The 24,553-nt window shown below is 31.8% G+C and overlaps 1 protein-coding gene and 1 long non-coding RNA gene across 3 annotated transcripts; both read left to right on the plus strand.

Annotated features, from left to right (window-relative positions):
- Positions 1-520: 520 nt before the first annotated feature.
- On the plus strand, positions 521-23,951 carry LOC138212829 (exosome complex component RRP40-like). Of its 2 annotated transcripts, none has more exons than XM_069173441.1 (4): positions 521-809; positions 22,901-23,069; positions 23,166-23,317; positions 23,404-23,951. In XM_069173441.1, the coding sequence occupies exons 1-4, from the start codon at positions 634-636 to the stop codon at positions 23,609-23,611; spliced, it is 705 nt and encodes a 234-aa protein (XP_069029542.1). In that variant the 5' UTR covers positions 521-633; the 3' UTR covers positions 23,612-23,951. The 2 variants fall into 2 exon arrangements, with proteins under 2 accessions (XP_069029542.1, XP_069029533.1); XM_069173432.1 differs by having other exon boundaries at positions 523-809; positions 22,920-23,069; positions 23,404-23,949.
- LOC138212840 (uncharacterized) lies at positions 1,123-22,894 on the plus strand. The gene is made up of 5 exons (XR_011179496.1): positions 1,123-12,941; positions 15,280-17,262; positions 18,373-18,450; positions 18,995-20,093; positions 20,859-22,894. It is a non-coding gene; the product is annotated as an uncharacterized lncRNA (long non-coding RNA).
- Positions 23,952-24,553: the final 602 nt, after the last annotated feature.

Consider the following 24,553-nt stretch of genomic DNA (forward strand, 5'->3'; position numbering starts at 1 on the left):
CAGAGATCTGTAACATCTGTAACAAACATTTGTAACACCTCTAACACCTGTAACATCTCCAAAACCTGTAACATCTGTAACACCTGTCAAATTTCCCACCTGTTTCCCTTTAATCGGTCTAAACCAGACTTCTTTCACCAAACACGACATTTAAAGAACAAACACCAAACATGAAGAAATAAATTAGGAAGACCTCCGAAGAAGAAACCCCGCCTGCTGTTCCTGCAGTGCAACAGTTCGGTGAAGTCAGAGCGCCCCCTGCTGCCCACCGAAACGTTTTATTTTATAAAGTGAAGTCCTCTCCGTTAAAATGAGCCGTTGAACGACAGAAACACGTCGGAACAAATTAAACGTACACAGTTTGTGTGAGTGAGTCAGGTGATCTCCACACATTTAAAACCGAATTAAAGATGTTTCTGTGTTTCTGTCTGTTCTTCTCCCGTTAAAAAAAAAATGCTTTAAACGGAGTAGAACCCTGTCCGTGGTGCAGTTCCTGCCGGCGGCAGAGAGCGCTGCACAGTCCTCCTGTGTGTCACATTTATTTCCGTCCGACACATTACAACAACAGCACGTGAAGGAGCAGCATGTTCTCCGGTCTGAAGGAGAAGGTCGGGGAGGTTCTGGTACCGGGAGATGAGTTCTTCTTCGAGGCCACCGACACCATCTCTCTGGCAGAGCCCGCGCGGCCAGAGAAGGTGGTGTGCGGACCGGGGCTGCGGCGCCGCGGGGACCGGCTGCTGGTATGTAAGAGCGGCGTGCTGCGGCACAAACAGCCCAACGTGTTCTGGATCGACTCCCAGCAGCGGAGGGTGAGTTTTTACCTGGACACCGGGCAGGAGGGAGGAGGAAGGGAGCAGGGGGAAGGAGGAAGAAGGAAGGGAGCAGGAGGGAGGGAGCAGGGGGAAGGAGGAAGGAGGGAGGGGGCAGGTGGAAGGAGGCAAGGAGGGAGGAGGCAGGGGGAAAGAGGGAGGAGGAAGAGGGCAGGAGGAAGGAGGCAGGAGGGAGGGAGCAGGGGGAAGGAGGGAGGAAGAAGGAGGAAGGGAGCAGGGGGAAGGAGGCAGGAGGGAGGAGGCAGGGGGAAAGAGGAAGGAGGGAGGAGGCAGGGGGCAGGAGAAAGGGGGCAATAAAACTGCTATTTTATTGCTTTTCTATTATCATCTTATTGCTTCTGTATGCTGTTGTAGCGAAAAAATGTCCCCTCGGGGATTAATAAAGTAAATACCTAAACTAACCGAACCTAAAAGTATGTTGATTGCTAAGTGCATTGTTTGAAATCGACCTGTCAATGAGCGGTAGGAACAAAATCCGAGGAACTTAAAGGATCCAATTTTATTTGCACTTTGTTTTCTGAGGTCTCAGAGTTTTTTGGGATTCAAACAAACAACCGAAAATTCCGAACCCTTCTCTAACTGAACAAAAACAAATAACTGAAAAACAGCAAATGAGGTAATTACACTACAAACTAAATATCAACACCACTTATTACATTTTTGTATGAAGTTAATTTAATGCTGGTCTTTGAAATACTGCAAAAATATGCTAATTTCCAAAATATTTTTCGGGAATGTTGATTGAAAAGTGATATAATGTTGATGTTTTTGCAATGCTTGCACCACAATTTAATAGCCTAATTGTAACATCTACTACCAGTAGCAGCTAATTAAACCATACGATTTACTGCTTTTTATAAAGAGATAACATTCATGTTGAGCAGAATTGAGTTCAGCCTATTGGTCCGGCCCTTCACAACAGTCCCAGTTTCTCATGAGGCCCTTTGGGAAAATTAATTGCTCACCCCTGCTATAGCACGTCATAAAAAAGTCACACTATAGCATGTCGTCTATAATATGATTAAAAAGTCACACTATAGCATGTCGTCTATATAGTAAAAAAAAAAGTCATACTATAGCATGTCGTCTATAATATGATAAAAAAGTCATACTATAGCATGTCGTCTAAAATATGATAAAAAAAAAGTCATACTATAGCATGTCGTCTAAAATATGATTAAAAAGTCACACTATAGCATGTCGTCTATATAGTAAAAAAAAAGTCACACTATAGCATGTCGTCTATATCATAAAAAAGTCATACTATAGCATGTCGTCTATAATATGATAAAAAAGTCATACTATAGCGTGTCGTCTAAAATATGATTAAAAAGTCACACTATAGCATGTCGTCTATATGGTAAAAAAAAAAAGTCACACTATAGCATGTCGTCTATATGATAAAAAAAGTCACACTATAGCATGTCGTCTATATGATAAAAAAAAAGTCACACTATAGCGTGTCGTCTATAATATGATAAAAAAGTCATACTATAGCGTGTCGTCTAAAATATGATAAAAAAGTCACACTATAGCATGTCGTCTAAAATATGATTAAAAAGTCACACTATAGCATGTCGTCTAAAATATGATTAAAAAGTCACACTATAGCATGTCGTCTATATGGTAAAAAAAAAAGTCACTATAGCATGTCGTCTATATGATAAAAAAAAGTCACACTATAGCATGTCGTCTATATGATAAAAAAAAGTCACACTATAGCATGTCGTCTATATGATAAAAAAAAGTCACACTATAGCGTGTCGTCTATATGATAAAAAAAAAAGTCACACTATAGCATGTCGTCTATATGATAAAAAAAAGTCATACTATAGCATGTCGTCTATAATATGATAAAAAAGTCATACTATAGCATGTCGTCTAAAATATGATTAAAAAGTCACACTATAGCATGTCGTCTATATGGTGAAAAAAAAAGGTCACACTATAGCATGTCGTCTATATGATAAAAAAAAGTCATACTATAGCATGTCGTCTAAAATATGATAAAAAAGTCACACTATAGCATGTCGTCTATAATATGATAAAAAAGTCACACTATAGCATGTCGTCTATATGGTAAAAAAAAAAAAGTCACACTATAGCGTGTCGTCTATATGATAAAAAAAAAAGTCACACTATAGCATGTCGTCTATAATATGATAAAAAAGTCACTATAGCGTGTCGTCTATAATATGATAAAAAAAAAGTCACACTATAGCATGTCGTCTATAATATGATAAAAAAGTCACTATCGCGTGTCGTCTATATGATAAAAAAAAGTCACACTATAGCATGTCGTCTATAATATGATAAAAAAAAAGTCACACTATAGCATGTCGTCTATAATATGATTAAAAAGTCATACTATAGCGTGTCGTCTAAAATATGATTAAAAAGTCACACTATAGCATGTCGTCTATATGGTAAAAAAAAAAAGTCACACTATAGCATGTCGTCTATAATATGATAAAAAAAGTCATACTATAGCATGTCGTCTATATGATAAAAAAAAAAGTCACACTATAGCGTGTCGTCTATAATATGATAAAAAAGTCATACTATAGCATGTCGTCTAAAATATGATAAAAAAAGTCATACTATAGCATGTCGTCTAAAATATGATTAAAAAGTCACACTATAGCATGTCGTCTATATAGTAAAAAAAAAGTCACACTATAGCATGTCGTCTATATCATAAAAAAGTCATACTATAGCATGTCGTCTATAATATGATAAAAAAGTCATACTATAGCGTGTCGTCTAAAATATGATTAAAAAGTCACACTATAGCATGTCGTCTATATGGTAAAAAAAAAAAGTCACACTATAGCATGTCGTCTATATGATAAAAAAAAGTCACACTATAGCATGTCGTCTATAATATGATAAAAAAAGTCATACTATAGCGTGTCGTCTAAAATATGATAAAAAAGTCACACTATAGCATGTCGTCTAAAATATGATTAAAAAGTCACACTATAGCATTTCGTCTAAAATATGATTAAAAAGTCACACTATAGCATGTTGTCTATATGGTAAAAACAAAAAGTCACTATAGCATGTCGTCTATATGATTAAAAAAAGTCACACTATAGCATGTCGTCTATATGATAAAAAAAAGTCACACTATAGCATGTCGTCTATATGATAAAAAAAAAGTCACACTATAGCGTGTCGTCTATATGATAAAAAAAAAAGTCACACTATAGCATGTCGTCTATATGATAAAAAAAAGTCATACTATAGCATGTCGTCTATAATATGATAAAAAAGTCATACTATAGCATGTCGTCTAAAATATGATTAAAAAGTCACACTATAGCATGTCGTCTATATGGTAAAAAAAAAAAGTCACACTATAGCATGTCGTCTATATGATAAAAAAAAGTCACACTATAGCATGTCGTCTATATGATAAAAAAAGTCACACTATAGCATGTCGTCTATATGATAAAAAAAAAAGTCACACTATAGCGTGTCGTCTATATGATAAAAAAAAAGTCACACTATAGCATGTCGTCTATATGATAAAAAAAAGTCATACTATAGCATGTCGTCTATAATATGATAAAAAAGTCATACTATAGCATGTCGTCTAAAATATGATTAAAAAGTCACACTATAGCATGTCGTCTATATGGTAAAAAAAAAAGGTCACACTATAGCATGTCGTCTATATGATAAAAAAAAAGTCATACTATAGCATGTCGTCTAAAATATGATAAAAAAGTCACACTATAGCATGTCGTCTATAATATGATAAAAAAGTCACACTATAGCATGTCGTCTATATGGTAAAAAAAAAAAGTCACACTATAGCGTGTCGTCTATATGATAAAAAAAAAAAAGTCACACTATAGCATGTCGTCTATAATATGATAAAAAAGTCACTATAGCGTGTCGTCTATAATATGATAAAAAAAGTCACACTATAGCATGTCGTCTATAATATGATAAAAAAGTCACTATCGCGTGTCGTCTATATGATAAAAAAAAGTCACACTATAGCATGTCGTCTATAATATGATAAAAAAAAAGTCACACTATAGCATGTCGTCTATAATATGATTAAAAAGTCATACTATAGCGTGTCGTCTAAAATATGATTAAAAAGTCACACTATAGCATGTCGTCTATATGGTAAAAAAAAAAAAGTCACACTATAGCATGTCGTCTATAATATGATAAAAAAGTCATACTATAGCGTGTCGTCTATATGGTAAAAAAAAAAAGTCACACTATAGCATGTCGTCTATATGATAAAAAAAAGTCATACTATAGCATGTCGTCTAAAATATGATAAAAAAGTCACACTATAGCATGTCGTCTATAATATGATAAAAAAGTCACACTATAGCATGTCGTCTATATGGTAAAAAAAAAAAAAGTCACACTATAGCGTGTCGTCTATATGATAAAAAAAAAAGTCACTATAGCATGTCGTCTATAATATGATAAAAAAGTCACTATAACGTGTCGTCTATAATATGATAAAAAAAAGTCACACTATAGCATGTCGTCTATAATATGATAAAAAAGTCACTATCGCGTGTCGTCTATATGATAAAAAAAAAGTCACACTATAGCATGTCGTCTATAATATGATAAAAAAAAGTCACACTATAGCATGTCGTCTATAATATGATTAAAAAGTCATACTATAGCGTGTCGTCTAAAATATGATTAAAAAGTCACACTATAGCATGTCGTCTATATGGTAAAAAAAAAAAGTCACTATAGCATGTCGTCTATAATATGATAAAAAAGTCATACTATAGCGTGTCGTCTATATGGTAAAAAAAAAAGTCACACTATAGCATGTCGTCTATATGATAAAAAAAAAAAGTCACACTATAGCGTGTCGTCTATAATATGATAAAAAAGTCATACTATAGCATGTCGTCTAAAATATGATTAAAAAGTCACACTATAGCATGTCGTCTATATAGTAAAAAAAAAGTCACACTATAGCATGTCGTCTATATCATAAAAAAGTCATACTATAGCATGTCGTCTATAATATGATAAAAAAGTCATACTATAGCGTGTCGTCTAAAATATGATAAAAAAGTCACACTATAGCATGTCGTCTAAAATATGATTAAAAAGTCACACTATAGCATTTCGTCTAAAATATGATTAAAAAGTCACACTATAGCATGTTGTCTATATGGTAAAAACAAAAAGTCACTATAGCATGTCGTCTATATGATAAAAAAAAGTCACACTATAGCATGTCGTCTATATGATAAAAAAAAGTCACACTATAGCATGTCGTCTATATGATAAAAAAAAAGTCACACTATAGCGTGTCGTCTATATGATAAAAAAAAAAGTCACACTATAGCATGTCGTCTATATGATAAAAAAAAGTCATACTATAGCATGTCGTCTATAATATGATAAAAAAGTCATACTATAGCATGTCGTCTAAAATATGATTAAAAAGTCACACTATAGCATGTCGTCTATATGGTAAAAAAAAAAAGTCACACTATAGCATGTCGTCTATATGATAAAAAAAAGTCACACTATAGCATGTCGTCTATATGATAAAAAAAGTCACACTATAGCATGTCGTCTATATGATAAAAAAAAAGTCACACTATAGCGTGTCTATATGATAAAAAAAAAGTCACACTATAGCATGTCGTCTATATGATAAAAAAAAGTCATACTATAGCATGTCGTCTATAATATGATAAAAAAGTCATACTATAGCATGTCGTCTAAAATATGATTAAAAAGTCACACTATAGCATGTCGTCTATATGGTAAAAAAAAAAGGTCACACTATAGCATGTCGTCTATATGATAAAAAAAAAGTCATACTATAGCATGTCGTCTAAAATATGATAAAAAAGTCACACTATAGCATGTCGTCTATAATATGATAAAAAAGTCACACTATAGCATGTCGTCTATATGGTAAAAAAAAAAAGTCACACTATAGCGTGTCGTCTATATGATAAAAAAAAAGTCACACTATAGCATGTCGTCTATAATATGATAAAAAAGTCACTATAGCGTGTCGTCTATAATATGATAAAAAAAGTCACACTATAGCATGTCGTCTATAATATGATAAAAAAGTCACTATCGCGTGTCGTCTATATGATAAAAAAAAGTCACACTATAGCATGTCGTCTATAATATGATAAAAAAAAAGTCACACTATAGCATGTCGTCTATAATATGATTAAAAAGTCATACTATAGCGTGTCGTCTAAAATATGATTAAAAAGTCACACTATAGCATGTCGTCTATATGGTAAAAAAAAAAAAGTCACACTATAGCATGTCGTCTATAATATGATAAAAAAGTCATACTATAGCGTGTCGTCTATATGGTAAAAAAAAAAAGTCACACTATAGCATGTCGTCTATATGATAAAAAAAAGTCATACTATAGCATGTCGTCTAAAATATGATAAAAAAGTCACACTATAGCATGTCGTCTATAATATGATAAAAAAGTCACACTATAGCATGTCGTCTATATGGTAAAAAAAAAAAAAGTCACACTATAGCGTGTCGTCTATATGATAAAAAAAAAAGTCACTATAGCATGTCGTCTATAATATGATAAAAAAGTCACTATAACGTGTCGTCTATAATATGATAAAAAAAAGTCACACTATAGCATGTCGTCTATAATATGATAAAAAAGTCACTATCGCGTGTCGTCTATATGATAAAAAAAAAGTCACACTATAGCATGTCGTCTATAATATGATAAAAAAAAGTCACACTATAGCATGTCGTCTATAATATGATTAAAAAGTCATACTATAGCGTGTCGTCTAAAATATGATTAAAAAGTCACACTATAGCATGTCGTCTATATGGTAAAAAAAAAAAGTCACTATAGCATGTCGTCTATAATATGATAAAAAAGTCATACTATAGCGTGTCGTCTATATGGTAAAAAAAAAAGTCACACTATAGCATGTCGTCTATATGATAAAAAAAAAAGTCACACTATAGCGTGTCGTCTATAATATGATAAAAAAGTCATACTATAGCATGTCGTCTAAAATATGATTAAAAAGTCACACTATAGCATGTCGTCTATATAGTAAAAAAAAAGTCACACTATAGCATGTCGTCTATATCATAAAAAAGTCATACTATAGCATGTCGTCTATAATATGATAAAAAAGTCATACTATAGCGTGTCGTCTAAAATATGATTAAAAAGTCACACTATAGCATGTCGTCTATATGGTAAAAAAAAAAAGTCACACTATAGCATGTCGTCTATATGATAAAAAAAAAAGTCACACTATAGCGTGTCGTCTATAATATGATAAAAAAGTCATACTATAGCATGTCGTCTAAAATATGATAAAAAAAGTCATACTATAGCATGTCGTCTAAAATATGATTAAAAAGTCACACTATAGCATGTCGTCTATATAGTAAAAAAAAAGTCACACTATAGCATGTCGTCTATATCATAAAAAAGTCATACTATAGCATGTCGTCTATAATATGATAAAAAAGTCATACTATAGCGTGTCGTCTAAAATATGATTAAAAAGTCACACTATAGCATGTCGTCTATATGGTAAAAAAAAAAAGTCACACTATAGCATGTCGTCTATATGATAAAAAAAAGTCACACTATAGCATGTCGTCTATATGATAAAAAAAAAAGTCACACTATAGCGTGTCGTCTATAATATGATAAAAAAAGTCATACTATAGCGTGTCGTCTAAAATATGATAAAAAAGTCACACTATAGCATGTCGTCTAAAATATGATTAAAAAGTCACACTATAGCATTTCGTCTAAAATATGATTAAAAAGTCACACTATAGCATGTTGTCTATATGGTAAAAACAAAAAGTCACTATAGCATGTCGTCTATATGATAAAAAAAAGTCACACTATAGCATGTCGTCTATATGATAAAAAAAAGTCACACTATAGCATGTCGTCTATATGATAAAAAAAAAGTCACACTATAGCGTGTCGTCTATATGATAAAAAAAAAAGTCACACTATAGCATGTCGTCTATATGATAAAAAAAAGTCATACTATAGCATGTCGTCTATAATATGATAAAAAAGTCATACTATAGCATGTCGTCTAAAATATGATTAAAAAGTCACACTATAGCATGTCGTCTATATGGTAAAAAAAAAAAGTCACACTATAGCATGTCGTCTATATGATAAAAAAAAGTCACACTATAGCATGTCGTCTATATGATAAAAAAAGTCACACTATAGCATGTCGTCTATATGATAAAAAAAAAAAAGTCACACTATAGCGTGTCGTCTATATGATAAAAAAAAAGTCACACTATAGCATGTCGTCTATATGATAAAAAAAAGTCATACTATAGCATGTCGTCTATAATATGATAAAAAAGTCATACTATAGCATGTCGTCTAAAATATGATTAAAAAGTCACACTATAGCATGTCGTCTATATGGTAAAAAAAAAAGGTCACACTATAGCATGTCGTCTATATGATAAAAAAAAAGTCATACTATAGCATGTCGTCTAAAATATGATAAAAAAGTCACACTATAGCATGTCGTCTATAATATGATAAAAAAGTCACACTATAGCATGTCGTCTATATGGTAAAAAAAAAGTCACTATAGCGTGTCGTCTATATGATAAAAAAAAAAAGTCACACTATAGCATGTCGTCTATAATATGATAAAAAAGTCACTATAGCGTGTCGTCTATAATATGATAAAAAAAGTCACACTATAGCATGTCGTCTATAATATGATAAAAAAGTCACTATCGCGTGTCGTCTATATGATAAAAAAAAGTCACACTATAGCATGTCGTCTATAATATGATAAAAAAAAAGTCACACTATAGCATGTCGTCTATAATATGATTAAAAAGTCATACTATAGCGTGTCGTCTAAAATATGATTAAAAAGTCACACTATAGCATGTCGTCTATATGGTAAAAAAAAAAAAGTCACACTATAGCATGTCGTCTATAATATGATAAAAAAGTCATACTATAGCGTGTCGTCTATATGGTAAAAAAAAAAAGTCACACTATAGCATGTCGTCTATATGATAAAAAAAAGTCATACTATAGCATGTCGTCTAAAATATGATAAAAAAGTCACACTATAGCATGTCGTCTATAATATGATAAAAAAGTCACACTATAGCATGTCGTCTATATGGTAAAAAAAAAAAAAGTCACACTATAGCGTGTCGTCTATATGATAAAAAAAAAAGTCACTATAGCATGTCGTCTATAATATGATAAAAAAGTCACTATAACGTGTCGTCTATAATATGATAAAAAAAAGTCACACTATAGCATGTCGTCTATAATATGATAAAAAAGTCACTATCGCGTGTCGTCTATATGATAAAAAAAAAGTCACACTATAGCATGTCGTCTATAATATGATAAAAAAAAGTCACACTATAGCATGTCGTCTATAATATGATTAAAAAGTCATACTATAGCGTGTCGTCTAAAATATGATTAAAAAGTCACACTATAGCATGTCGTCTATATGGTAAAAAAAAAAAGTCACTATAGCATGTCGTCTATAATATGATAAAAAAGTCATACTATAGCGTGTCGTCTATATGGTAAAAAAAAAAGTCACACTATAGCATGTCGTCTATATGATAAAAAAAAAAGTCACACTATAGCGTGTCGTCTATAATATGATAAAAAAGTCATACTATAGCATGTCGTCTAAAATATGATTAAAAAGTCACACTATAGCATGTCGTCTATATAGTAAAAAAAAAGTCACACTATAGCATGTCGTCTATATCATAAAAAAGTCATACTATAGCATGTCGTCTATAATATGATAAAAAAGTCATACTATAGCGTGTCGTCTAAAATATGATTAAAAAGTCACACTATAGCATGTCGTCTATATGGTAAAAAAAAAAAGTCACACTATAGCATGTCGTCTATATGATAAAAAAAAGTCACACTATAGCATGTCGTCTATATGATAAAAAAAGTCATACTATAGCATGTCGTCTATAATATGATAAAAAAGTCATACTATAGCATGTCGTCTAAAATATGATTAAAAAGTCACACTATAGCATGTCGTCTATATGGTAAAAAAAAAAGGTGACACTATAGCATGTCGTCTATATGATAAAAAAAGTCATACTATAGCATGTCGTCTAAAATATGATAAAAAAGTCACACTATAGCATGTCGTCTATAATATGATAAAAAAGTCACACTATAGCATGTCGTCTATATGGTAAAAAAAAAAAAGTCACACTATAGCGTGTCGTCTATATGATAAAAAAAAAGTCACACTATAGCATGTCGTCTATAATATGATAAAAAAGTCACTATAGCGTGTCGTCTATAATATGATAAAAAAAAGTCACACTATAGCATGTCGTCTATAATATGATAAAAAAGTCACTATCGCGTGTCGTCTATATGATAAAAAAAAAGTCACACTATAGCATGTCGTCTATAATATGATAAAAAAAAAGTCACACTATAGCATGTCGTCTATAATATGATTAAAAAGTCATACTATAGCGTGTCGTCTAAAATATGATTAAAAAGTCACACTATAGCATGTCGTCTAAAATATGATTAAAAATTCACACTATAGCATGTCGTCTATATGATAAAAAAAAGTCACACTATAGCATGTCGTCTATAATATGATAAAAAAAGTCACTATAGCGTGTCGTCTATAATATGATAAAAAAAAGTCACACTATAGCATGTCGTCTATAATATGATAAAAAAAAATCACACGATAGCATGTCTATAATATGATTAAAAAGTCATACTATAGCGTGTCGTCTAAAATATGATTAAAAAGTCACACTATAGCATGTCGTCTATATGGTAAAAAAAAAAAGTCACACTATAGCATGTCGTCTATAATATGATAAAAAAGTCATACTATAGCGTGTCGTCTATATGGTAAAAAAAAAAAGTCACTATAGCATGTCGTCTATATGATAAAAAAAAGTCACACTATAGCATGTCGTCTATATGATAAAAAAAAGTCACACTATAGCGTGTCGTCTATATGATAAAAAAGTCATACTATAGCATGTCGTCTAAAATATGATAAAAAAGTCATACTATAGCATGTCGTCTAAAATATGATTAAAAAGTCACACTATAGCATGTCGTCTATATAGTAAAAAAAAAGTCACACTATAGCATGTCGTCTATATCATAAAAAAGTCATACTATAGCATGTCGTCTATAATATGATAAAAAAGTCATACTATAGCGTTTCGTCTAAAATATGATTAAAAAGTCACACTATAGCATGTCGTCTATATGGTAAAAAAAAAAGTCACACTATAGCATGTCGTCTATATGATAAAAAAAGTCACACTATAGCATGTCGTCTATATGATAAAAAAAAAGTCACACTATAGCGTGTCGTCTATAATATGATAAAAAAGTCATACTATAGCGTGTCGTCTAAAATATGATAAAAAAGTCACACTATAGCATGTCGTCTAAAATATGATTAAAAAGTCACACTATAGCATGTCGTCTAAAATATGATTAAAAAGTCACACTATAGCATGTCGTCTTAATGATAAAAAAAAGTCACACTATAGCATGTCGTCTATATGATAAAAAAAAAAGTCACACTATAGCGTGTCATCTATATGATAAAAAAAAGTCATACTATAGCATGTCGTCTATAATATGATAAAAAAGTCATACTATAGCATGTCGTCTAAAATATGATTAAAAAGTCACACTATAGCATGTCGTCTATATGGTAAAAAAAAAAGGTCACACTATAGCATGTCGTCCATATGATAAAAAAAGTCATACTATAGCATGTCGTCTAAAATATGATAAAAAAGTCACACTATAGCATGTCGTCTATAATATGATAAAAAAGTCACACTATAGCATGTCGTCTATATGGTAAAAAAAAAAAAGTCACACTATAGCGTGTCGTCTATATGATAAAAAAAAAAGTCACACTATAGCATGTCGTCTATAATATGATAAAAAAGTCACTATAGCGTGTCGTCTATAATATGATAAAAAAAAGTCACACTATAGCATGTCGTCTATAATATGATAAAAAAGTCACTATCGCGTGTCGTCTATATGATAAAAAAAAAGTCACACTATAGCATGTCGTCTATAATATGATAAAAAAAAAGTCACACTATAGCATGTCGTCTATAATATGATTAAAAAGTCATACTATAGCGTGTCGTCTAAAATATGATTAAAAAGTCACACTATAGCATGTCGTCTAAAATATGATTAAAAATTCACACTATAGCATGTCGTCTATATGATAAAAAAAAAGTCACACTATAGCATGTCGTCTATAATATGATAAAAAAAGTCACTATAGCGTGTCGTCTATAATATGATAAAAAAAAGTCACACTATAGCATGTCGTCTATAATATGATAAAAAAAAATCACACGATAGCATGTCTATAATATGATTAAAAAGTCATACTATAGCGTGTCGTCTAAAATATGATTAAAAAGTCACACTATAGCATGTCGTCTATATGGTAAAAAAAAAAAGTCACACTATAGCATGTCGTCTATAATATGATAAAAAAGTCATACTATAGCGTGTCGTCTATATGGTAAAAAAAAAAAGTCACTATAGCATGTCGTCTATATGATAAAAAAAAGTCACACTATAGCATGTCGTCTATATGATAAAAAAAAGTCACACTATAGCGTGTCGTCTATAATATGATAAAAAAGTCATACTATAGCATGTCGTCTAAAATATGATAAAAAAGTCATACTATAGCATGTCGTCTAAAATATGATTAAAAAGTCACACTATAGCATGTCGTCTATATAGTAAAAAAAAAGTCACACTATAGCATGTCGTCTATATCATAAAAAAGTCATACTATAGCATGTCGTCTATAATATGATAAAAAAGTCATACTATAGCGTTTCGTCTAAAATATGATTAAAAAGTCACACTATAGCATGTCGTCTATATGGTAAAAAAAAAAGTCACACTATAGCATGTCGTCTATATGATAAAAAAAAGTCACACTATAGCATGTCGTCTATATGATAAAAAAAAAGTCACACTATAGCGTGTCGTCTATAATATGATAAAAAAGTCATACTATAGCGTGTCGTCTAAAATATGATAAAAAAGTCACACTATAGCATGTCGTCTAAAATATGATTAAAAAGTCACACTATAGCATGTCGTCTAAAATATGATTAAAAAGTCACACTATAGCATGTCGTCTTAATGATAAAAAAAAGTCACACTATAGCATGTCGTCTATATGGTAAAAAAAAAAGGTCACACTATAGCATGTCGTCCATATGATAAAAAAAGTCATACTATAGCATGTCGTCTAAAATATGATAAAAAAGTCACACTATAGCATGTCGTCTATAATATGATAAAAAAGTCACACTATAGCATGTCGTCTATATGGTAAAAAAAAAAAAGTCACACTATAGCGTGTCGTCTATATGATAAAAAAAAAAGTCACACTATAGCATGTCGTCTATATGATAAAAAAAAAGTCATACTATAGCATGTCGTCTATAATATGATAAAAAAGTCATACTATAGCATGTCGTCTAAAATATGATTAAAAAGTCACACTATAGCATGTCGTCTATATGGTAAAAAAAAAAGGTCACACTATAGCATGTCGTCTATATGATAAAAAAAAGTCATACTATAGCATGTCGGCTAAAATATGATAAAAAAGTCACACTATAGCATGTCGTCTATATGGTAAAAAAAAAAAAGTCACACTATAGCGTGTCGTCTATATGATAAAAAAAAAAGTCACACTATAGCATGTCGTCTATAATATGATAAAAAAAGTCACTATAGGGTGTTGTCTATAATATGATAAAAAAAAGTCACACTATAGCATGTCGTCTATATGATAAAAAAAAGTCATAATATAGCATGTCGTCTAAAATATGATAAAAAAGTCACACTATAGCATGTCGTCTATAATATGATAAAAAAGTCACACTATAGCATGTCGTCTATATGGTAAAAAAAAAAAAGTCACACTATAGCGTGTCGTCTATATGATAAAAAAAAAAGTCACACTATAGCATGTCGTCTATAATATGATAAAAAAGTCACACTATAGCATGTCGTCTATATGGTAAAAAAAAAAAAGTCACACTATAGCGTGTCGTCTATATGATAAAAAAAAAAGTCACACTATAGCATGTCGTCTATAATATGATAAAAAAGTCACTATAGCGTGTTGTCTATATGATAAAAAAAAGTCACACTATAGCATGTCGTCTATAATATGATAAAAAAAAAAGTCACACTATAGCATGTCGTCTATAATATGATTAAAAAGTCATACTATAGCGTGTCGTCTAAAATATGATTAAAAAGTCACACTATAGCATGTCGTCTATATGGTAAAAAAAAAAAGTCACACTATAGCGTGTCGTCTATATGATAAAAAAAAAGTCACACTATAGCATGTCGTCTATAATATGATAAAAAAGTCACTATCGCGTGTCGTCTATATGATAAAAAAAAGTCACACTATAGCATGTCGTCTATAATATGATAAAAAAAAAGTCACACTATAGCATGTCGTCTATATAGTAAAAAAAAAGTCACACTATAGCATGTCGTCTATATCATAAAAAAGTCATACTATAGCATGTCGTCTATAATATGATAAAAAAGTCATACTGTAGCGTTTCGTCTAAAATATGATTAAAAAGTCACACTATAGCATGTCGTCTATATGGTAAAAAAAAAAAAGACACTATAGCATGTCGTCTATATGATAAAAAAAAGTCACACTATAGCATGTCGTCTATATGATAAAAAAAAAGTCACACTATAGCGTGTCGTCTATAATATGATAAAAAAGTCATACTATAGCGTGTCGTCTAAAATATGATAAAAAAGTCACACTATAGCATGTCGTCTAAAATATGATTAAAAAGTCACACTATAGCATGTCGTCTAAAATATGATTAAAAAGTCACACTATAGCATGTCGTCTTAATGATAAAAAAAAGTCACACTATAGCATGTCGTCTATATGATAAAAAAAAAGTCACACTATAGCGTGTCATCTATATGATAAAAAAAAGTCATACTATAGCGTGTCGTCTAAAATATGATTAAAAAGTCACACTATAGCATGTCGTCTATAATATGATTAAAAAAAAAAGTCACACTATAGCATGTCGTCTATAATATGATTAAAAAGTCACACTATAGCATGTCGTCTATATAGTAAAAAAAAAAGTCATACTATAGCATGTCGTCTATAATATGATAAAAAAGTCATACTATAGCATGTCGTCTAAAATATGATTAAAAAGTCACACTATAGCATGTCGTCTATATAGTAAAAAAAAAGTCACACTATAGCATGTCGTCTATATGATAAAAAAAAGTCACACTATAGCATGTCGTCTATATGATAAAAAAAAAAGTCACACTATAGCGTGTCGTCTATATGATAAAAAAAAAGTCACACTATAGCATGTCGTCTATAATATGATAAAAAAGTCACTATCGCGTGTCGTCTATATGATAAAAAAAAGTCACACTATAGCATGTCGTCTATATGATAAAAAAAAAGTCACTATAGCGTGTCGTCTATATGATAAAAAAAAGTCACACTATAGCATGTCGTCTATAATATGATAAAAAAAAGTCACTATCGCGTGTCGTCTATATGATAAAAAAAAGTCACACTATAGCATGTCGTCTATAATATGATAAAAAAAAGTCACACTATAGCATGTCGTCTAAAATATGATTAAAAAGTCACACTATAGCATGTCGTCTATATGGTAAAAAAAAAAAGGTCACACTATAGCATGTCGTCTATAATATGATAAAAAAAAGTCACACTATAGCATGTCGTCTATATGGTAAAAAAAAAAAGTCACACTATAGCATGTCTATATGATAAAAAAAAAGTCACACTATAGCATGTCGTCTATAATATGATAAAAAAAGTCACACTATAGCATGTCATCTATATGGTAAAAAAAAAAAAGTCACACTATAGCGTGTCGTCTATATGATAAAAAAAAAGTCACTATAGCATGTCGTCTATAATATGATAAAAAAAGTCACACTATAGCATGTCGTCTAAAATATGATAAAAAAGTCACACTATAGCATGTCGTCTATATGGTAAAAAAAAAAAGTCACACTATAGCGTGTCGTCTATATGATAAAAAAAAAGTCATACTATAGCATGTCGTCTATAATATGATAAAAAAGTCATACTATAGCATGTCGTCTAAAATATGATTAAAAAGTCACACTATAGCATGTCGTCTATATGGTAAAAAAAAAGGTCACACTATAGCATGTCGTCTATAATATGATAAAAAAAAGTCACTATCGCGTGTCGTCTATATGATAAAAAAAAGTCACACTATAGCATGTCGTCTATAATATGATAAAAAAAAAGTCACACTATAGCATGTCGTCTATAATATGATTAAAAAGTCACACTATAGCATGTCGTCTATATAGTAAAAAAAAAAGTCATACTATAGCATGTCGTCTATAATATGATAAAAAAGTCATACTATAGCATGTCTAAAATATGATTAAAAAGTCACACTATAGCATGTCGTCTATATAGTAAAAAAAAAGTCACACTATAGCATGTCGTCTATATCATAAAAAAGTCATACTATAGCATGTCGTCTATAATATGATAAAAAAGTCATACTATAGCGTGTCGTCTATAATATGATAAAAAAGTCATACTATAGCGTGTCGTCTAAAATATGATTAAAAAGTCACACTATAGCATGTCGTCTATATGGTAAAAAAAAAAGTCACACTATAGCATGTCGTCTATATGATAAAAAAAAGTCACACTATAGCATGTCGTCTATATGATAAAAAAAGTCACACTATAGCATGTCGTCTATATGATAAAAAAAAGTCACACTATAGCGTGTCGTCTATATGATAAAAAAAAAGTCACACTATAGCATGTCGTCTATATGATAAAAAAAAGTCATACTGTAGCATGTCGTCTATAATATGATAAAAAAAAGTCATGCTATAGCATGTCGTCTAAAATATGATTAAAAAGTCACACTATAGCATGTCGTCTATATGGTAAAAAAAAAAGGTCACACTATAGCATGTCGTCTATAATATGATAAAAAAAAAAGTCACACTATAGCGTGTCGTCTATAATATGATAAAAAAGTCACACTATAGCATGTCGTCTATATGGTAAAAAAAAAAAAGTCACACTATAGCGTGTCGTCTATATGATAAAAAAAAAGTCACACTATAGCATGTCGTCTATAATATGATAAAAAAGTCACACTATAGCATGTCGTCTATATGGTAAAAAAAAAAAGTCACACTATAGCGTGTCGTCTATATGATAAAAAAAAAGTCACACTATAGCATGTCGTCTATAATATGATAAAAAAGTCACTATCGCGTGTCGTCTATAATATGATAAAAAAAAGTCACACTATAGCATGTCGTCTATAATATGATAAAAAAAAAGTCACACTATAGCATGTCGTCTATAATATGATAAAAAAGTCACTATAGCGTGTCGTCTATAATATGATAAAAAAAAGTCACACTATAGCATGTCGTCTATAATATGATAAAAAAAAAGTCACACTATAGCATGTCGTCTATAATATGATTAAAAAGTCACACTATAGCATGTCGTCTATATGGTAAAAAAAAAAAAGTCACACTATAGCGTGTCGTCTATATGATAAAAAAAAAAGTCACACTATAGCATGTCGTCTATAATATGATAAAAAAGTCACACTATAGCATGTCGTCTATATGGTAAAAAAAAAAAAGTCACACTATAGCGTGTCGTCTATATGATAAAAAAAAAAGTCACACTATAGCATGTCGTCTATAATATGATAAAAAAGTCACTATAGCGTGTTGTCTATATGATAAAAAAAAGTCACACTATAGCATGTCGTCTATAATATGATAAAAAAAAAAGTCACACTATAGCATGTCGTCTATAATATGATTAAAAAGTCATACTATAGCGTGTCGTCTAAAATATGATTAAAAAGTCACACTATAGCATGTCGTCTATATGGTAAAAAAAAAAAGTCACACTATAGCATGTCGTCTATATGATAAAAAAAAAGTCACACTATAGCGTGTCGTCTATATGATAAAAAAAAAGTCACACTATAGCATGTCGTCTATAATATGATAAAAAAGTCACTATCGCGTGTCGTCTATATGATAAAAAAAAGTCACACTATAGCATGTCGTCTATAATATGATAAAAAAAAAGTCACACTATAGCATGTCGTCTATATAGTAAAAAAAAAGTCACACTATAGCATGTCGTCTATATCATAAAAAAGTCATACTATAGCATGTCGTCTATAATATGATAAAAAAGTCATACTATAGCGTTTCGTCTAAAATATGATTAAAAAGTCACACTATAGCATGTCGTCTATATGGTAAAAAAAAAAAAGACACTATAGCATGTCGTCTATATGATAAAAAAAAGTCACACTATAGCATGTCGTCTATATGATAAAAAAAAAGTCACACTATAGCGTGTCGTCTATAATATGATAAAAAAGTCATACTATAGCGTGTCGTCTAAAATATGATAAAAAAGTCACACTATAGCATGTCGTCTAAAATATGATTAAAAAGTCACACTATAGCATGTCGTCTAAAATATGATTAAAAAGTCACACTATAGCATGTCGTCTTAATGATAAAAAAAAGTCACACTATAGCATGTCGTCTATATGATAAAAAAAAAGTCACACTATAGCGTGTCATCTATATGATAAAAAAAAGTCATACTATAGCGTGTCGTCTAAAATATGATTAAAAAGTCACACTATAGCATGTCGTCTATAATATGATTAAAAAAAAAAGTCACACTATAGCATGTCGTCTATAATATGATTAAAAAGTCACACTATAGCATGTCGTCTATATAGTAAAAAAAAAAGTCATACTATAGCATGTCGTCTATAATATGATAAAAAAGTCATACTATAGCATGTCGTCTAAAATATGATTAAAAAGTCACACTATAGCATGTCGTCTATATAGTAAAAAAAAAGTCACACTATAGCATGTCGTCTATATGATAAAAAAAAGTCACACTATAGCATGTCGTCTATATGATAAAAAAAAAAGTCACACTATAGCGTGTCGTCTATATGATAAAAAAAAAGTCACACTATAGCATGTCGTCTATAATATGATAAAAAAGTCACTATCGCGTGTCGTCTATATGATAAAAAAAAGTCACACTATAGCATGTCGTCTATATGATAAAAAAAAAGTCACTATAGCGTGTCGTCTATATGATAAAAAAAAGTCACACTATAGCATGTCGTCTATAATATGATAAAAAAAAGTCACTATCGCGTGTCGTCTATATGATAAAAAAAAGTCACACTATAGCATGTCGTCTATAATATGATTAAAAAAAGTCACACTATAGCATGTCGTCTAAAATATGATTAAAAAGTCACACTATAGCATGTCGTCTATATGGTAAAAAAAAAAGGTCACACTATAGCATGTCGTCTATAATATGATAAAAAAAGTCACACTATAGCATGTCGTCTATATGGTAAAAAAAAAAAGTCACACTATAGCATGTCTATATGATAAAAAAAAAGTCACACTATAGCATGTCGTCTATAATATGATAAAAAAAGTCACACTATAGCATGTCGTCTATATGGTAAAAAAAAAAAAGTCACACTATAGCGTGTCGTCTATATGATAAAAAAAAAGTCACTATAGCATGTCGTCTATAATATGATAAAAAAGTCACACTATAGCATGTCGTCTAAAATATGATAAAAAAGTCACACTATAGCATGTCGTCTATATGGTAAAAAAAAAAAGTCACACTATAGCGTGTCGTCTATATGATAAAAAAAAAGTCATACTATAGCATGTCGTCTATAATATGATAAAAAAGTCATACTATAGCATGTCGTCTAAAATATGATTAAAAAGTCACACTATAGCATGTCGTCTATATGGTAAAAAAAAAGGTCACACTATAGCATGTCGTCTATAATATGATAAAAAAAAGTCACTATCGCGTGTCGTCTATATGATAAAAAAAAGTCACACTATAGCATGTCGTCTATAATATGATAAAAAAAAAGTCACACTATAGCATGTCGTCTATAATATGATTAAAAAGTCACACTATAGCATGTCGTCTATATAGTAAAAAAAAAAGTCATACTATAGCATGTCGTCTATAATATGATAAAAAAGTCATACTATAGCATGTCTAAAATATGATTAAAAAGTCACACTATAGCATGTCGTCTATATAGTAAAAAAAAAGTCACACTATAGCATGTCGTCTATATCATAAAAAAGTCATACTATAGCATGTCGTCTATAATATGATAAAAAAGTCATACTATAGCGTGTCGTCTATAATATGATAAAAAAGTCATACTATAGCGTGTCGTCTAAAATATGATTAAAAAGTCACACTATAGCATGTCGTCTATATGGTAAAAAAAAAAGTCACACTATAGCATGTCGTCTATATGATAAAAAAAAGTCACACTATAGCATGTCGTCTATATGATAAAAAAAGTCACACTATAGCATGTCGTCTATATGATAAAAAAAAGTCACACTATAGCGTGTCGTCTATATGATAAAAAAAAAGTCACACTATAGCATGTCGTCTATATGATAAAAAAAAGTCATACTGTAGCATGTCGTCTATAATATGATAAAAAAAAGTCATGCTATAGCATGTCGTCTAAAATATGATTAAAAAGTCACACTATAGCATGTCGTCTATATGGTAAAAAAAAAAGGTCACACTATAGCATGTCGTCTATAATATGATAAAAAAAAAAGTCACACTATAGCGTGTCGTCTATAATATGATAAAAAAGTCACACTATAGCATGTCGTCTATATGGTAAAAAAAAAAAAGTCACACTATAGCGTGTCGTCTATATGATAAAAAAAAAGTCACACTATAGCATGTCGTCTATAATATGATAAAAAAGTCACACTATAGCATGTCGTCTATATGGTAAAAAAAAAAAGTCACACTATAGCGTGTCGTCTATATGATAAAAAAAAAGTCACACTATAGCATGTCGTCTATAATATGATAAAAAAGTCACTATCGCGTGTCGTCTATAATATGATAAAAAAAAGTCACACTATAGCGTGTCGTCTATAATATGATAAAAAAAAGTCACACTATAGCATGTCGTCTATAATATGATAAAAAAAAAGTCACACTATAGCATGTCGTCTATAATATGATTAAAAAGTCACACTATAGCATGTCGTCTATATGATAAAAAAAAAAGTCACACTATAGCATGTCGTCTATATGATAAAAAAAAAGTCACACTATAGCGTGTCGTCTATATGATAAAAAAAGTCACACTATAGCATGTCGTCTATAATATGATAAAAAAAAAGTCACACTATAGCATGTCGTCTATAATATGATTAAAAAGTCACTATAGCATGTCGTCTATATGATAAAAAAAAAAGTCACACTATAGCATGTCGTCTATATGATAAAAAAAAAAGTCACACTATAGCGTGTCGTCTATATGATAAAAAAAGTCACACTATAGCATGTCGTCTATAATATGATAAAAAAAAGTCACTATAGCGTGTCGTCTATATGATAAAAAAAAAGTCACACTATAGCATGTCGTCTATAATATGATAAAAAAAAAGTCACACTATAGCATGTCGTCTATAATATGATAAAAAAAAGTCACACTATAGCATGTCGTCTATAATATGATAAAAAAAAAGTCACTATAGCATGTCGTCTAAAATATAATGAAAAAAGTCATGCAAAATATAATAAGAAGTCGTACTATAGTACGGTGCTAGCTCACTAACGGGGAGTCACAACATTAACTAACGGGAAATAAATTAAAAATAAACGATAAATAAGAGACATAAGCATTAACCGTGTTCATAAAAGGAGAATATATTTATCATATTTTCGACTCTACAGTGGGGGGACACAACCCTCCAATAAGGCCGCGGTTACGCCCACGTAAGTGCGTCCCTTTGTCCTCAGTGCGTCCCTCTGTCCTCAGTACGTCCCCGCTAAAGGGGAGACCATCATCGGCATCGTGACGGCCAAATCTGGAGACGTCTTCAAGGTGGACTTCGGAGGCAGCGAGCAGGCGTCTCTGTCCTACCTGTCCTTCGAGGGGGCGACCAAGAGGAACAGACCCAACGTCCAGGTGAGACTCCTCCCTCCCTGTGTTAACTCCTCCCTCCCTGTGTTAACTCCTCCCTCCCTGTGTTAACTCCTCCCTCTCTCCGTGTTACCGATACAGGTGGGTGACCTGGTGTTTGCCCAGTTCATCGTAGCCAATAAGGACATGGAGCCGGAGCTGGTGTGTATCGACAGCTCAGGACGAGCCAATGGGATGGGAGTGTTTGGAGGGGGCGGTCTCCTCTTCAGGGTTTCTCTGGGATTGGTTAGAAGGTAACTCACCTGAGGACACGCAGAGTCCCGTCCTGTCCTCTGAGTCCTGTCCTGTCCTCTGAGTCCTGTCCTGTCCCCCCTGTCAGGCTGCTGTCCCCCCTCAGTGAGATCCGGTCCGACCTGGACCAGGTCTTCCCCTGTGAGCTGGTTGTGGGTCTGAACGGTCGTCTGTGGGTGAAGTCCAGCAGCATCCAGCAGACTCTGATCATCTCCAACCTGCTGCAGAGCTGCGACACCATGACAACCGCGCAGAGACGCCAGCTGTTCAGGAGGGTCCAGCAGGGGGTGCTGTAGACCACACATCTGGACACTGACATCACTGCAGGGCGGGGCTACAGGAGCATTCGTCAACAATGACATCACATCAGAGCTGCAGCTGTCAATCAGCTTCTTTATTGATTAATTTGTTATGTTCTATTGTTATCATCGGTTTGATTATTGATTGATCGATTTCTGTTATTGATCGTTTCTTTTTTGGTTTCTGAGCTTGTTGATTACATGATGAGCCCGTCTCCATGACAACAGAGTGGCTCACTGTGATTGGATATTTGATACCAAACGGAAACTTGTTAAAACATTTTTGTCATTTTCTAATAAAGTTTTGGAAAAAACTGCAGGCTTAGTTTCAGATTATTGATCATTATGCTGATCAATCCTGTCTGTGAAATGATGAAACATGAAGACGTTTTCACGATTATTTCTCTTCATTTGTTTGTAAAATGAGTTATTGGTCAATTTTCTGACTCTGTCAACTGACCTGAGTTCAGGAGGTGGAGTCAGAGTTCAGGAGGAGGAGTTAGAGTTCAGGAGGAGGAGTCAGAGTTCAGGAGGAGGAGTTGGAGTTCAGTGAGCAGGAAACATGGAAGCACACAAACAGCTGACTCACTGTTGGTTCTCCGTGTTCTGGAGGTTCTTCAGAGGGTTGGTCTTCAGGACTTAATCCTCCTAGATGAAGATGAAGCTTGTTGATTGCTGAGCTTCCTGTTATCAATATAAACTAATCAATCATGTTCAATTAGAAGGGACAGACCAGACCGGACCCACGAGGTCCAGACTGCTGTTTAGCACCAGCGTGGACTCTCAGGAACCCGGATCAGAGGCTGTAGCTCAGTCGTTAGAGTGGGTTGCATACTAATCAGAAGGTTGGTGGTTCGATCCCAGCTCCTCCTGTCCACATGCCTAAGTGTCCTTGAGCAAGACACTGAACTCGAACAAATTGTTCCCGATGGTGTTGTA

Source organism: Embiotoca jacksoni, unplaced genomic scaffold (assembly GCF_022577435.1).
Source record: "Embiotoca jacksoni isolate LCO1_2020_lvr unplaced genomic scaffold, fEmbJac1.0.p SCAF_100, whole genome shotgun sequence".
NCBI lineage: Eukaryota > Metazoa > Chordata > Actinopteri > Embiotocidae > Embiotoca > Embiotoca jacksoni.